Raw genomic sequence first — 16,850 nt, 5'->3', positions numbered from 1 at the left:
AGTCCTATTATCAGTTTGGCCTGATGCTCTCATGACAAACTGGCTTAATGAATACAGTACTGAAGTATAGTCAGTTGCCCACGAAGATAGCTCCGTACTGGAGGAGCACCATCATTGCTTAGTTATCGGATGTGGAAGGAGCTAAAACTATTAGTCTAAATGTAAACAGCCAGCTGGTGAAAGACTTAAGGGGTGGAACTATCCTTTCCATGCTCCCTTGCTACGCCTGAATACAAAGCGCTGGTCGCAATATACCACCCCGAACGCATCGTTCAGGACAACGCATAGGCGTATGACCGCAACGTGGACGTTCTTTGGACCACAAGGCGCATGAGAGGCCCGAGCGCTGTTTCGAACCGAAGGTGAGACATCAAAACCACGCTTTCAGATTCCCCAGAGCGCGGCCCGTGCTGATAATGTACTCGGTGCGCCTGCGCGCAGGATGGCTGCGAGCAGGCTGGCTGCGAGCTCGATTATTCTATCGTACGCTCTTTTCTTGGCCTCTGTGCGCCTGAAATACGCTGTTTCTAGATTGGAACTGAAGGGAATTGAGAACGAGCAAAGTGGGCGCTGCGAAACAAACGCAGCTGGGAGCACGGACCGCAACTTCGCCCATTCGGCTATCATCTATAAGCCAGACCGCTGCAGTGGATGCTGCCGTCTCTTATCGTCGCATTTAAACCCAGAGGTTTGCTACCGGTCAGGATCACAGCCAGTTTTCTATGCGTCGTGGCGCAACACGACGGTGTACAAAAAAGTAGTGCATTTCATAAGACACCATTAGAATGCCGTGTGCACAGTTACCGTCACCGTCACCGAAGTAGCCCGCGCGCCATCTATGTGCATCTTGAGGGCGCCAGATGGCGCCATCGAGTACTCGTGAGCTGAGCGGACACCTGCCGCATTGGGACCAATAAGCGCATGCGTACTAGTGGTGGGGGAGCTCCCGGTATTGCAGTAACGGTACCACGGTGCAGAAAAGGCGAGTATTTTCCGACCAGAAGCCTGCAGTTGCCGCAACGCGAGAGCAGTCGATGGCTTCAGCGCACTAATATTATCTAAGTCTTTAAAGTGCTGTGTTCTGGCACTCAGTCCCATAAGGAAAGAGGAAGTTAAATTATGGTAATGGCACGATGTTTCGCGGCGACCTTAGATGAATGGAAACTGGTAATTTTAAAATATTATTGAGGTTCGAGTAGTGAAAGCGCGGCCCGAACCGAAGCGAACAGTAAACACTATACAAAGTTTCCAATATTCTCACTCTTAGTCTCGGCACCTCTTAGTAAAGAAATTCCCTTTGAACATGTAGCTATGCGAGGTGTCCCTACTATATGTAGCCAAAGTTAAAAAATATGCCAGTGCGCAATAACGCGGCTCCACTACAACCATGCGGACCACTAGATAAGCCTGAGTATGCTTGTATTTTATTGCATTTAATTACTGCAAAGCCTGAAAAAAATATTGAGCTTTCGACATTTGGTTTATGTCTTTTCATCGTGATATGTTCATTTCCCGTATGGTAAGTCCGCTATGATCCCACGAAATATGAAAAAAAATTCTACGTTACATTCCTCACGCGCGCCGCGACTGCAGTGCTCTCAAACGGGAAACTCGTGATCTTTTCTCCGCTATGTGGTTCTGCTTATGTTAGCGGGAAGAGTAAAGATGTGGGCGCCGGAGCGATTCATCTGCGAAATAAAACCTGCGACCTAGGCGCCATCAGTGCGGAAAAGAGTGGGTGCCATACTTCGCAGGAGCGACATGGAGGCCAATGCTAAGAGCATTCCTAGGCGTCTGTCGGGCGTTTCGTCTGTCGAATCGCAGGGAAGACACCAACCTGTGGTGCAAAGAATGGCGTCTGGACGAAAAAACGCCAGATTCGAGGCACCTTACTAGAAATAGCGGTCGGTGTCTAGGAACACCACTCAATGTTCTGGCCTGTATATTGCTATCACAACCACCGCACCCGCTGTGTTCCGCACTGAACGTGTTTAGGCCGCAGGTGTTACCTTCAGTTATGCCGCCACGCCCACGTCATTGTTTTCGCCCTGTAACATTCGCTGCCCCGTCGAATACAGCTACGTTCATGACTGCAGAGTACAAAAGCACTGCAGTCGCAGTACGTAAGCGGAGAATCATACGTTCCTTTTCTTGAAATTTCTGAGCTGGTGTGGTACATCAACCGTAGATGACCGCATATGGAACACACAATGCTGAGCAAAGGCAGCTCTGGGTTTCGACTTGGCCAGCCAACAGCGGTCTGGCGTCGATGAGCCTCTTCTTGGGCGCACTGTAATGGGCCTGCTACCCCTAACACACGCGCTACTCAGGCGCCATGCCTTAGCGCGACGCCACTAGAGCCCGCCTTCTGCCCGGTGCGGTACCCTCTTTCTCCGCTATCAACCGAGCACCCTCATAGCTATACTCCATCTTACGAGATGTTTGCAGCACTATGAAAGGTAAAGATCTCTCGCCAAATCAAGATGGCGAGCACAACATCACTGTCTTCCTAGGTGCCTGTTGCCTCACCATTTACTGGCAGGTGGCGCCTTCCATCTGAAAAAAGGCGTACTAGTAGTGAACTTCTTTATATTTCTAGAAGCTGGCGCTTGATGTCTTGTTTCTTTCTTGTGCTTGTTTTTGGTCGGGCTGATGCCTGTTCCAAAAAGAGAGGAACTTTTTCCAGCACCCGTTCGTATCAGTTCCTATGTTGTCACGTGACGGATATTTTCGATGTTCCTGTCAAGTGCATATAACTTTATTTACTCCAGAGTGGTCACTGCACTAGTAAGCTGGGTCGAATGCAGGCAGGGCCAACCGAATGTCGATGGTTGCACAGGGCAAAACAAGCCCACATGTTCTGCGAAACTCAATGCCCAAGCGGCCAAAAATTAATTCGGAGCCCTCCGCAATATCGCTCTCATTTTAGATTTCTCACTGCGACAGTATTGAATAATTCCGACTTTTCCGCGCTCAATTAATGAATCACGTCCGCACGTTAAAGGCGCTCATCTCATCATCATCATCACAAATTCATTCAGCGCTGCTGGTTGTGTAGGCGTCCAGGTTGACAACAATCGCCGGTCATTGGTCAACAAGATAGTCGATGATGTGGCCCAGTTTTGTCATTACATTTTCTCACTAATAACATGCTCCGCAAAATTATTTCATTTCTCAGTACTCACTTGCATGATATGCAGCCAAACCAGAGGCTCGATGTCTTGGAGCTTAAACGTCTTGTTTTTACTGGATACGAAGCCCTTGACGTCGCACCAAACAAGCTCTATCGGGTTATGTTAGCAGTGTTACGGTGGCAGCTGCACACAACGAGATGGCCAGCAGCTTCAGCGATGCAGTCCACTTGTATATCGGTCCCCACCTGTGTTCACGCTGTTGACAACTTCCATGAGCTCAGCCTTCACCGTGTCACTGCTCCACGCGGCACCTTCTCCGGACAGCCAAGCCTGTGTGTCATTTTTGAGGGTACTGATGTGGTGCACTTTATCGTGATTTACTGAATGATATGGGCCATTGTCCATCACTATAACGCTGCCAGCTTCTTCGGTGATAAAACTCGGCCTGCCTTCAACTTCTGCGTTGTCCACTGGTAAAGCATTCGCTCACTCACTTGCGTGAGCCCTGTCATTCTCTTGGATGAGCGCATTCATACTTGAACTGTCCCCACACTCGACTCAAAGCACTTCAAGAAGCCAACTTCTTCACCTGCTTGGGAAAACAGCGCACTCTCGCTGTAGGGTGCACATGCGACACAATCGACTCGGCCGACTCCATGTGAGAAAATGGCGAAGCATCACTCCCTCGCAGCAGGCCTCCGCAGAGCTGTGTCCGTACAAGCTTTGTCTGTTAATCTGACCAGTGATTGAAACCCTCTCTACCATTTATACCCAGAAAGTCCGATCTATGCTTTCAGTTGCTGTGCTTATTGTTTGGGTAATAGCCCCACACTATTCGATTGTTTCAGAGACTATTTTTGTGTCCCTGCAGCCCTGATTGCACGAGAGAGCTTTCGCATTCTGTAGTGCTCCAAACATCTTGTGAGGCGGAGCATAACGCGCAATTTTCTGCACTGCGCTCCGCATTCGCTCTCTTTCATCCGCCACTTGACGCTCATTTGTTCTGCCGGTTGCGCGGAGATCGGCGGCGTGAGAGGCCGCTCAAACGAGCAACGAATATTAAAGCCCTGCTCTCTAAAACATTTTGCCGCTTCATAATGTCAGCCTACCCGACACGTGTCATATTTGGAAAGAAAGTGTGCGAAAGAACGGGATTCGAGCTGGCAAACGTCTTGCATATTCCACGAACCTTGCCTCCTGAAAAGTGCGAAATTGTAAATAGGGCTTAAAAGACATGGCTTAAAGGCAAGTAAACGCAAGTTAAAAAAAAGCTAACGCTGCTATCAACATCGAAACAAAGAAATACTTTCGGGCGTATAAAGCATGAAACGCATATGAAGTACACTGGCATTGGCAGGGGGAACGGCTGTTTGAATAGCTGGCTATTTTCCGGTACAGTAGATATCGCTACTTCGATATGCAACACTTATTTAACTTTTCTGACATAACGAATGAATCTTTGAAATTTAATAATAAACAGAATGCCAGTGTCAGTTGTTCAGCAGGGTATATCTTTTCGAGCAATACTCCACTAACCGTTCATTGAAGTCACCGACGACGCGAAGTTAACAGGAAGGATTGTTTTAAGTATATGAGGTTGGGAACTCACCTCACCACTTTCCACCGTGTAGACAAGCTGGCTGAATGTCTCCAGTGCCCTGAGCGCTCCCCAGACTGTTTCAGCAGTGAGAAAAGAGTCCGAGTGCGCTCTCACCAGAAGTTTATCTGAAAAATAATTCACGCCAGCGGTAAGCTATGTGCTTTCCTGGAGGCTTGCTGATTCAGCGGTGTTGGGCGTCTCACGCTCCTCTTTATCTTGAACAAAAGACCCTCTATGTGCCTGAATATGAAGATAGAATTAGGCGCAGAAAATCCCCCGCGGTTTTGAAATTGGGAAAAAAACAGTATTGTCTCCACGATTCAGCTTTTGCAAGATCCAGTGCGAGTGGAACTCCTTAATCCAGTACCAGATTCGGTTTCTGATAATCGTGACTGAGGCTTGGTACTCGTCGTTGGGCGCTTAAAGGCATTCTCTGCTGATGGCGGAAATACATCCCTGGGTTGAGGGAAAATAAATGAATGCACACATGGCAATTAAAGAACAATACATCGGTAAAAAACAAGAAAGAAAAGTCCTCTTAATAGGCGCCCTCACTTCCAACACGGCAGCCGTATACGCTTTCCTTTGCAGTCGTCCTGAAGAAACAGTTTTGGAATGCCACTCTCAATCACAGTGCAACTGGGATGTTCGATATATTGTGCGAAATTTGCTAGAATTGATAATAAAAATTCACAATATGGTTTCGGCAACTAATTTATCAAATCTATAAGAGCTTTTACGTTCATCCATTGCCTTCTAAAAGGCTTCTTTTTTACTTTTTCAATAGCACCTTCGACATCTAACACGGCCTATTGTTATTGATTGATGTATGCGACTGTTTCTTGATGTTTTGATTTCTTTCCTGATTTGTATTTTTCGCCTTTTTTGTGTATAATTTCCAGCTGTTCTAGTTGTTCTGCTTAACAATCACATTATTAGAGTTCAGAAATTTCGAATCTTGTTTTTTTTTTAAATGTGCATGTATTTAACTTGTCCTTGCTCTTCACAGCTATTTCTTGTTGCCTAGGCGTATTCCTGTTATGTGTTTGTATTTTACCCCTGACGTTATACTCTCGAACTGAGGCCCTCAGGGTATCGTGTATGAATGAAGCCTTTATTGCAAGGAAGGCATGGCTCTCAGCCGCGGTTGGGGAAATAGGAGGGATGGGGATGTATGTGGTGAAATAATTTTAGTAGGTCCTTTTCGTAGCTTTCATAGCTGCGCGTAATAAAGCAGTCAACCTTTCTTACATTTCTCCAAACATGCCGCTCTCTCTAGCGCACGCCGCGATGGCATGTTGTGCTGCGGTGCTCGATCATATTAGTCTGTTAGGATGGTCAGGTCGTCATATGGTATGTGCTGATTTTGTTATTATTAAAAAACACGAAATCAAGCGACAGCCACAGCTGACTCGCGCACTGGTTGCAATTTCTCCACACATATCATGCCGTTAGCGACACGGTTTCAGCTATCGGCTTTCAAATGTAGCACCCGTCTTCCAACATGCCCTGCTTTACGCCTAGAAAACGCAAAGCCCTTCCCAAGACCTCCGAGCCAAAATCTCTAAGTCACTATGGTGATACTTAAGAAATGGTAACTTTGACTCGAAAGGACATTGCTGGCGCGAGCTTATTTATAGGTCATTTTGACGTGAGCCTCTGCGTGCAGCATTGGGAAAGGTGGGCACGTGCGGCCCCCTTATGTGCGGGTATCCTGTCGTAGGTGCATTTACAAAGTGTAGTGAGATCAGTTGGAACAGAAGAAGTCGCCTTTTTTTTTCCACACAAACGAATCTAGACGCCTGCACTGTTGACGTAAAGCCGTAGGCATGCTCGGAAGTATTCTCAAGAGCTGGGGAAATTGCATAAAACCAGGGACATAGGACTAAGTATCTGGAGCGATACCATGCGGTCTTCTATAGGTTTTGTCCTTAAATTACGTTGTGAGTAGCCTTGAGCTTTTAGTATGGGGCTCTTAACTATTACTTGAGATCAAATGAATACAAGCGATTCCGGCATTAAGGATAGCAGAAATATTATTAAGAACGGTGGTCAGGCATTAAAATTTTGTACTTCATTAACAATTTCACTCGACTGGTAAGAATTTCGCTGCCAAGCACTACATTTACCGGAGAGTTTTATGAAAGGACTTTTTTTAATGGGAGGCGGAGTACGCACCCAGACATTCCCAGCTGTAGTGTTCCGGCATTGACTCAATGGACTATTTTAGAGGAAAAAAATATTGATGGGGACAGTTAGGCTCTGCCCTGAGGGCATGATGCTATAGCATTAATGTGTTTATGCCCTATTATGCGGAATTTCTCAGACTCGACTTCTACTCATAGATCGTGCTACCTCTCCTGGCGCCATTGTGCAGCTGTTACGCGATGCGCCACTGCTCTGCGATGACAGGTGCCGCCTCCGGTGTGATTTGTGCGATCCAGGTTGATTTTCCCAGCAACCTCTCACCACTTAACAGTACCTCTTGCGGGGACTTGTTGGTGCAACATTGTGTAAAAAGTAAAAATTAGCGCTGTTTTTACTTTTATCTCTCATGACTAATCATTAATTTAACTGCAACCTGCCACCGGTAGGCAGGTTGCCAGGTTGCTGTAAGGCCAGAATGTCACGTGCTCTAGAGTGGCCCACCTACCCCGTAGGCTGCTTCTTTGGTGAATTTCCGCGTAGTTTTCGCTCACGCTCAACGCTCAACAAAGCAGACGACGACGCCTGAGTTTCTGCGACACGAGCTCCCTAATGCTAGCACGTTAAGACTCTTTTAGGGGACTGAAGTCCGTGCAGCGCCAATACTTTTTAAGTGCACGCGTAATTTCGGATAGATTTATGCTTTGACGGCGACCAAATTGCAGCCGGTTCATCTGTGAGTGCAGCAGTGGCACCGCCTCCAACCTACTAAGCCTGGATCTTTTATTAGCCGCTTCTAAAATAGGGAGCCACGCATGTCCCGACAAACCAGCCAGAGGCGTCTGTTCAACGAGGAGCACTCACAACTCTCGTCCATGTCTGGGTGCGGCAGTTCTTCACACTTTCCAGTCACCGTCACGTTGAGAACGTCGAGGGTAGCGAGAGCCACGCGCCGCCAGGGACCGCGCCGACCTTGGCCGCCGCCTGGAGCCTTGCAGCCCGCGAACAGGATGTGGTCACGGTAGCGCTGGATCGCTCGCTGGACCACATCGCAGGAGCCGTCGTATTGGAAGGAAAACTCATTCGGGTCCAGCGACAGGAGATTCCTCCCCGTAGTCTGGTTCAGGGGTAGAGGCCATACACCGCCGCGCGTTGGCACCACCTGCAGACGAGGGAACAAAGATCGTATCTCGCCGCAATGTTCATCTCAAGGCAGGCTGGCTCAGGGTATCGGCCTAACAGCTGAATCACTGCTCTACTTTAATCTGGGACATCTTTCTTGTGATAATTGCATTTTGGCTACTACCGTAATGCACTTCTCTACCTGCAAAAAAAATGTTAAAGTTTTTGACGAAAGTATATGCTTCTAAGCTGCCACACAAAGAGAGCGTTCGAGGCTATTGATGCATCTAACTGAAGCGAAGTAGCTTCCGCTCTGCTGACATCACTTCCCTCCTCCCAGTGAGAATTAGCCTTATCTGGTGACGCTACTTCTCTCCACCAAATGGGCGAATTTTATGATCGATGGCACGTATCTTTCCAATTGGAGGTTTTTTACTATACTATTAAAATATGAAAATGTTTTGAGCAATACGCGGCTACAAAGTTTCACATGTGTAATACTCCTGCTCGTGAGCTGATTTGTTAGCCGGTGGTGGCCAGCTTTACTCTTGGTGCACATATGACCAGGTCTTCCTTCCTCAACGTTGTACTCATTCGCAATCAGCTTAGTGTGTAATCGCTAGTCACTCGTTGCGGCACCGCAGGACCTCTCGGGCAAGCTTTTAGGTTGAAATGTGATGAATTTTTAAAACAATAAATTAATTGTATTATAAAAACTATGGGTGACTAATGGACTAAGTTCTTAAGTGAAGATATACCGAATTCCAGTTAGTCTGCACATAGATACTGGTGGAAGGCATGCGGATTTGACAGCTACACGGTAGGCTGACGCTCTTGTCTGAGGTAACGGCACTAAGAGGTAATGATTAAAACTTTTGGACAACCGCGGGACTGTATTTTGTGCGGTGGAAAGCAGTTAATTGTTGTCTCAGTGGTAGACCTGTGGCTTAAACTGTCGATTAAATAGTGGATTAAACACTTGATGTGCAGGCCAACTGGTTAGTCATCCTTTATGTCAGCCATCATGCCTGGACAATATTAACACTCCCCATCCTGACACCCTTCACACTTCTTGTCCTTCTCGCCCTCATCCGGCAATCTTCCTGGGAGCGAAAGCCCTACTTCGACATCTCCATCCAATGGCCAACACTTTGTCTAGACAAATCCTCTTGTCGAAATGCTGGAGACCACCCTGAGGATCTTTCCTCCATTGTTCATTTCATGTGTTCCTTGTGCCTTAGTCATTATATCAGTACTATGGGTGGAATAATGGTTTGCAAATATGTTCGAACCGGCAACAATTCTATGCTTAATGTCCAGTAAAAAAAGAAAGAATTGAAAATGAAATTGTAGCAGCTTTTTTGAGTGAAACCGCGCGACAATGGAACATGTGTAAGCGCACCATCTGTCGCGTTCAAAATTAATGAAATTGATATTGTAACGTACTTTGTGTCGACGATGAAGAGGAGGAGTCCAGACGCGTAGAGGAAAAAAGAAGCTGGTCGGCCTGGCCAGGTTGAGCTTTCCGCCCCGTCACTAAACCTCTTAAATAGACGTCTCAGATGTCCTCAGTTCCAGCTGAGTCGCAACAGACGCAACTCAGCTCTACGTCCCGCAGGTTATAATGGCCCTGGCAACGTCCTGCATGCTGGCCTCGCCGTGCTTCGTGACTTACCCTGGTTTTTCACGGTCACTGGAAATGGAAAAACCATCACCTGCGTGCGCATCGTTGGAAGGACTACCTATCACCGGCACTTCTATCGCCTCGCCACACGTGTCGATCGGATCTGGGACGGAAGCCTGCGTGGCAGACTACTTAAGCAGGCCACATCTCGACTGCAGTTTCAGTGGACATGGGAGCAGCCTTCCCGGCACCATGGCTAACGCAACTCTGCTCTACGTTCCGCAGGTTATAATGGCCCTGGCAACGTCCTGCATGCTGGCCTCGCCGTGCTTCGTGACTTACCCAGGTTTTTCACGGTCACTGGAAATGGAAAAACCATCACCTGCGTGCGCATCGTTGGAAGGACTACCTATCACCGGCACTTCTATCGCCTCGCCACACGTGTAGATCGGATCTGGGACGGAAGCCTGCGTGCCAGACTACTTAAGCAGGCCACACCTCGACTGCAGTTTCAGTGGACATGGGAGCAGCCTTCTCGGCACCATGGCTAACGCAACTCTGCTCTACGTTCCGCAGGTTTGTACAAGCTATTCGCTTTATGCCAAAAGATCGGACAACCGATTTCTCTTTCTGCTCCCATGTCCATATGTGCTGCTCGCAACCTTCAGTGAATGTGTTGATGTATCGCTTGTACTACTTTGCTCTGGAGACATTGAGACCAACCCCGGCCCACCCAAGCCGCGCCCAGTCATTTCAAAGTCAGAGTCAAATTACGATCCTGAAACGTCCATATTAGCGATGCTTACAAGCATGAACGACCGGACCTTAGATTTAGCTAAAGGTCAAACCCAGATCTGCGCAGACGTTAAGATCATTAAAGACAATCAAGCATCACTGGAAAGCAAAACATTAGATGTATTCAATCGCCTTGAAGTTCTTGAATCAAAAACTAACATTCTTAATACTATCCAGCCTGAGTTAGTTTCAATTCAGGACACTACTAGTCGTCTGACATCGCACCAGGCGGTAGTGTAGTCTCGTCTAGATAGCCTGGAAGACCAGTCGAGAAGGAATAATCTGATCCTGCATGGCATTCCTGATGAAAGCGAATAATGGAATGAGACTGAAAAGAAAACGCTTGCTGCGTTGTCGGAAGTACTTGACGACGATTCCACACAGCTAAGCATTGAACGTGCTCATCGTCTCGGCACTTTTTCACCCTCAAAAAATCGCCCTATTATCATCAAATTTTCCTCTTTCAAAGACGGAATGAAAGTGTTGGACCTCCGTACTAAACTAAGTGGCAAACAACTTTCCGTGTCTGAGGATTTTTCTCCCGCCACTCGTTTTGCCCGCAAAAAACTAACAGAATTCGCGAAAAAACTACCGCGATCTCCCAAGTACCGCCTGCGATATAACAAGTTGGTTGTTAATCGCAAGTGCTACATCTTTAACGCTGATACCGATACCATTGAGGAGCTGCAAGTCCAATCTTTTGTCGAAAGCGAGCAGAGCCGTCCTGCTCCCCTTGAGGTAAGCAATATTTCGGAAAGCGAAGAAGAAAACCCATAGCATGGAACGAAGGGAAGTGGTCTGGCTTTATCACCTCCTCGCACATCCGTTCTACTGGCCAACGCTAGAAGCATTCTTAATAAACGCGAATCGTTTCACTCCGCTGTGGACACGTGCGAGGCTGATATCATCGCAATAACAGAAACCTGACTTCATCCTAACGTACACGATAGTGAGATATTTGACGATTCATCCCGCTTTTCAGTTTACAGACGCGATCGCACTCAGCGACCAGGCGGTGGTGTCTTGCTTGCTATATCGAAAACAATACAGTCCTATCACACTCCTGTACAAACTAATCTAGAATCCATTTGGGCCTGCGTAGAACTAAACCATCATAAAAACGTTTTTGGTGTATGTTATCGACCTCCCAATTATCCTTCCACGTTCACATCAGAATTGCATGATGTGCTTGACCTTGCTGTTACGCGGCACCTTGCAGCGCCTATTACTTTGTTAGGCGATTTTAACGTTCCTGAGCTGACATGGTATTCGGAAATAACTCCTAAATCATCCCCATCGTCACAAGGCAATGAGTTCTTGAACCTTTGTTCACTCTTTTCCCTCTCTCAGCTAGTATCCCAACCAACCCGTCTATCAGACACCACTGCTAACATATTAGACTTAGTGTTGACATCCCATTCTGATCTCGTTTCAGACTTGACCTGCATGCCCGGCATAAGTGACCACTTCCTGGTCTCGTTTAATTTCTGCATTCCTTCCAACAACGCTGACAAGAAAGTCAAGCGTATCCGTGATTATAGCAGAGCTGACTTTCAGGCTGTCAACGAAGAACTATTTTTATTTCTCGATGCATTTTTAACAGATTTTGATAGCCGGGAGGCGCAGGTGAACTGGAACATTTTCGTTGCTAAGGTTAACGAACTAACGGAAAGATATATCCCCCTACGCACCATTACAACTCATAGAAATGCACTGTGGTACAACGCTCACATAAGAAGGCTTTGTAACAGGAAAAAACGCTTTTACCGAAACGCAAACAATGTAACTCCGTTTCTAAATGGGAAGCTTATCATGCGGCAAATAGCGTGTATTTATCGGCAATGAAAAACGCCAAAAATCCTTTTCTACAGCACACACTGCCCAACATGCTCACAAATGATCCCAAAAAAATTTGGCGTGCCATCAATCCCAATTGAAATCATTCAATTAAACTGTTAGATGAAAACGGTTCAACTATCGCTGATACTGATTGTCCTAAAATTCTAAATGAATCATTTTGTCGCAATTTTGTTCTTTCTTCCAACGTCCCGTTTCCTACAGTGGAGGACTGCCAATTCTCAATCATGGATGCAATATCCATCGAGCCCCTAGGAATAGAAAAATTAATAGAAAATCTTAAGACCTATACAAGCCCTGGAACAGATTTAATTAACGCGAAGTTCTTGAAGAGTGCTAAACTTTATTCCTCAATAATCCTTTCCAAAATTTTCCAGCAGTCACTTGAGACGTCAGTGCTTCCAGCAAACTGGACGATCGGGAAGGTGGTTCCGTTGCACAAGTCAGGTAGTACAAATTCCCCTCTTAATTACCGCCCAATATCACTAACCAGCATACCGTGCAAAATTTTTGAGCACATCCTATACACTAACTTAGTTACCTTTCTCGAATCTAACTCCTTCTTCACTGACGCTCAACACGGCTTTCGCAAATCATTCTCGTGCGAGACGCAGTTACTTACCTTCACGCACAAGGTTCACACTATTCTGGATCGTCGTTCATGCGCGGACTGTATCTTTCTAGACTTCTCCAAGGCTTTCGAGAAGGTTAGTCACAAACTACTTCTTTTTAAACTTAGCAAGCTAAATCTTCTCCCAAATGTTTTAGCATGGTTAGAAAATTTCCTTTGTAATAGAACACAGTTTGTAATGGCTAATAAAATTTGTTCTCCATTCACTTCCGTGCATTCTGGGGTCCCACAGGGGTCTGTCCTTGGGCCCCTTTTGTTCCTGATATATATTAATGACCTTCCTATTTCCGTTACCTCCCACATTCATTTATTTGCAGATGACTGTGTAATATTTCGTGAAATTAACGACCCTAACGACTCTCTTCTTTTGCAAAAAGACATTAATGGAATTCTTGAGTGGTGTAATACGTGGTCAATGGAACTAAATAAAACCAAATGTAAAGTACTACGTGTGTCACGCATTTCTATACACCCCACCTCTTATCATCTAGATAACATCGAACTAGAACAAGTGTCTTCATACCGCTATTTAGGCGTTCACATAGTAAGTGATCTAACTTGGTCTTTTCACATCAATTCAATGATTAACAACGCCAACCGTGCCCTCGGCTACCTTCGCCGTAACTTTCTCTCTGCCCCCACTTCCTTGAAACTTCTCCTCTATAAATCTGTCGTTCGTAGTAAGTTGGAATATGCTGCGTCCATTTGGGATCCCTTCACAAAAAATTTGATCAGTTCCCTCGAATTAATTCAGAATAACTCGGCACGTTTCATCCTTCAGAACTATAACCGTACCGCTAGCGTAACCTCTATGAAGAATACATTACAGTTACCATCTCTTGATAGCCGTCGAAAGCACGCTCGCCTTTGCCTAATGCATAAAATAATGTATCATAACCCCAGACTGCACCGCGATCTTATACTTCCTCCATCATATGTTTCATCACGAGTTGATCATGCGCATAAAATCGGCATTCCTTTCTTTAAAACAAAATGCGCAGCTGAGTCTTTCCTTCCACGAACAGCAAAGGACTGGAACCACCTTCCGGAAAGTACAGCCTCCATCATCGACCATCAGCGTTTTTGTTCCGCCTTAGCTATCATTGTATAATTAGAAATCAAACGCCTTGTACTAAACCCCTGTATACAACCACTCCCCTCTTCAATTCCTTCGGGCCTTGAGGGTAGAATAAATGAAATGAAATGAAATGAAGATATCGTAAAATTGTGCAGGTTATTGAATCCACGGGTGTCTGAAGAAGATTAGGTTGAACACTTAATTAAAGGGGTCGCTGAATATCTACAACTTCCTTACAACTTCTACAACTTTCTTATTAACACTTCTACAACTTCCTTATCTGCAACTTCCTTATTATCAAAGACAGCTTGAAGTATACTGCCGACGTCATAAGGTAGTGCAGAACGTTCGAGGCATTGAGACTTCGTCGTATTGTCCCGAAATTTGGGCACCCGGCCAATGTCACCTCTATCGCCTGCGTTGAAGTCGCTGCTCCAGTGTCGATGGCTGACATGATTCGCCAAATTGTGTGCCAGGAGCTCCTCCGGCATCAAAACGCTGTGCGCCGTGATGACGACCAGCCGGACGGTGGCGAACTGCAGGCAGAGCCCGCAACACCATCCACTTCTTTGGTTCCAGCTGGCGGTGCGAAGAACTTTGCCGATCCTGGACCCTGCGATTTACGGTATGCCTACCCGTCTGTGGGAAGACAGCGCGCCTACACAGGCAACTTGGCGCGACCGCAGACTCGACCTGACTGCAACCAACGTTCTGACCCCGCTTGGCAGGCGGTATACGTTGACCACTGGCGCCCTCCGCCTGTGTGTTACCGCTGTGGCATAACCGGACATATATCCCGATATTGCCGCCGACCAAGTCCGATGCAACAAGACCACCGCCCGCGGCCGAACACTTCTCTCATCCCCGATGTTGACGTCCAGCTCCTAACGCCAACATCTCTTAGGGTAGCTACCATGCGGCATTGCTGCGAAACGCCTCGCCCGCCTCTGACCGCAGCCTGACACCACCTTCACGTCAACAACGCTCACCATCCCCTCGACGCCGCTCTCCCCCTCCGGGAACTAGACGGCACGGCCGATGGAGGTGAGGCCGCCGGCGATTCGATGTCATCAATACGTACCTCTTCCCATGTTTATGCTGAAGAACAAACTTGTAGTGATTATCGATGGAATTCGAACTCTGGCGTTACCAGACACCGGTGCGACAGTATCATTAATGAGTTTGGCCTTTAAGAATAGTTTGGGGCGAAAAGTAAGGTTCGGCTGGGATCAGGCTATGGTGTTTCGGAGTGTTGGAAGGGAAATATTAGTTCCGCTTGATGTCTGCTCACGAAGGTTGTTATTGGTTGACAAGTGTTCAGGACTTTGTTTACTGTGCTGTCGCGTTCTACTAATGATGTCATACTTGGAATTGACTTTTTGCAACAGTGCGGTGCAGCAATAGATTGTTGTACAGGAGGGATTTCATTGAACGCTACTTTGCAGTCGGCTCTTGATTTCGGAGCGTTCTCTTGTGTCAGAGGACACAGTTGTCCTAGTGATGTCCGCCAGATTCGTGCCGGTTGTTTCATCTGAAATGTCTGGCACCTTTGACGCCGTGGAGGAACCCATTGCACTTACGTGCCATAAGAAGTGTCCTCGTGCCCTGTTGCATTGTGCCCGTGGCTAGTGGCCAAACCGTGTTGTGGGCAGTGAACTATTCGGAAGAGTCCGCTGTACTACCCCGTGGCACGAAGCTTGCCCATTTTGAGGACGGTTTGTCTGTTCAAATCGCGACGCTCATTAACCGCGCTTTTGAAGAGCCGGAACACCCCTGTGAAGACTCCAAATTTCAGTCTGATTAATAAGTCTCTTTGCAGAAACTAGCGCCGCGTTTTCGTGGAACTTCTTTCGAAGCCTATCACTGTGTTTGGTTTCTCCAGAGACAATCAAGCACCTATTCCACCTTCTCGCATTCATCAGGTGATCGACACTGTTTCCACATTTCCAATACGACAGAGGCCTTACCGTGTATCACCGACCGAACGTGAGCTAATAGGCCAACAAGATTGTGACATGTTAAACCGAGGAGTTATCCAGAAATCTTCAATCCTTTGGGCCGCTGCAGTTATCCTCGTGAAAAATAAAGATAATACGTGGCGATTCTGTGTGGACTATCGTCGCCTAAATGCAATCACAAAAAAGACGTGTTACCGCTCCCACGCATGGATGATGCCATCGACTGTCTTCACTCCGCCTCATACTTTTTCTTGTTTTATTTCAGTTCAGGGTACTGGCAACTAGCAATGCACCCAAACGACAAATAAAAGGTGGCATTTGTCACACCTGGCGGACTCTATGAATTTAACGTTTAACCTTTTGCACTATGTAATGCACCTGACACATTGAAAGATTTATAGACACTATTTTGCGTGGTCTGTAGTGGCAGATTTGTTTGTGTTACTTGGATGATGTTGTGATCTTTGGAAAACATTTAGCGAACATAGCAGCCGCCTCGCTATCGTCCTCAACTGCATCGAAAGAGCGGGCCTGGTCTTTAACTCTAAGAAGTGTCACTTTGGCGAACGCCAAATAATTGTCCTCGGTCACTTGTTTGGTAAGGACGGTGTCCGGCTGGATTTCCTGAAAGTTGAGGCTGTCACCAGTTTCACAGCGCCGCAATAAGTCAACGAACTTAGCAGTTTTTTAGGGCTGTGCTCGTATTTTCGCCCTTTTGTCCCGCGGTTTGCCTACGTCGCCTTTCCTTTCACGTGCCTCCTACAAAAAGACGTGCCATTCCAGTGGACCTCTGACTGTGAGTCTGCATTCCTCCATCTGATATTTCTTCTGATGTCGGCGCTATCCCGCACCATTTCTGCCCGTCTGCTCCCATCGAAGTTCACATCGACACCAGTGGTGTCAGAG

The 16,850-nt window shown here is 46.8% G+C and overlaps 1 protein-coding gene across 3 annotated transcripts in view; it reads right to left on the bottom strand.

Annotated features, from left to right (window-relative positions):
• LOC144101991 (beta-hexosaminidase subunit alpha-like) overlaps positions 1-16,850 on the bottom strand; it is a 94,666-nt gene that overhangs the window by 54,725 nt on the left and 23,091 nt on the right. For all 3 annotated transcript variants that reach the window (XM_077635236.1, XM_077635234.1, XM_077635235.1), the window contains exons 3-4: positions 7,744-8,041; positions 4,744-4,859 (exon numbers count right to left, since the gene is read on the bottom strand). In XM_077635236.1, the coding sequence (XP_077491362.1) occupies positions 4,744-4,859; positions 7,744-8,041 (414 nt within the window). The remainder of the gene's footprint in view (positions 1-4,743; positions 4,860-7,743; positions 8,042-16,850) is intronic.

The sequence above is a fragment of the Amblyomma americanum genome, chromosome 8, assembly GCF_052857255.1.
Source record: "Amblyomma americanum isolate KBUSLIRL-KWMA chromosome 8, ASM5285725v1, whole genome shotgun sequence".
In the NCBI taxonomy this organism is placed as follows: Eukaryota; Metazoa; Arthropoda; class Arachnida; order Ixodida; family Ixodidae; genus Amblyomma; species Amblyomma americanum.
The sequence above is the reverse complement of the archived record's forward strand: the minus strand, read 5'-3'. Positions and strand labels throughout refer to the sequence as shown.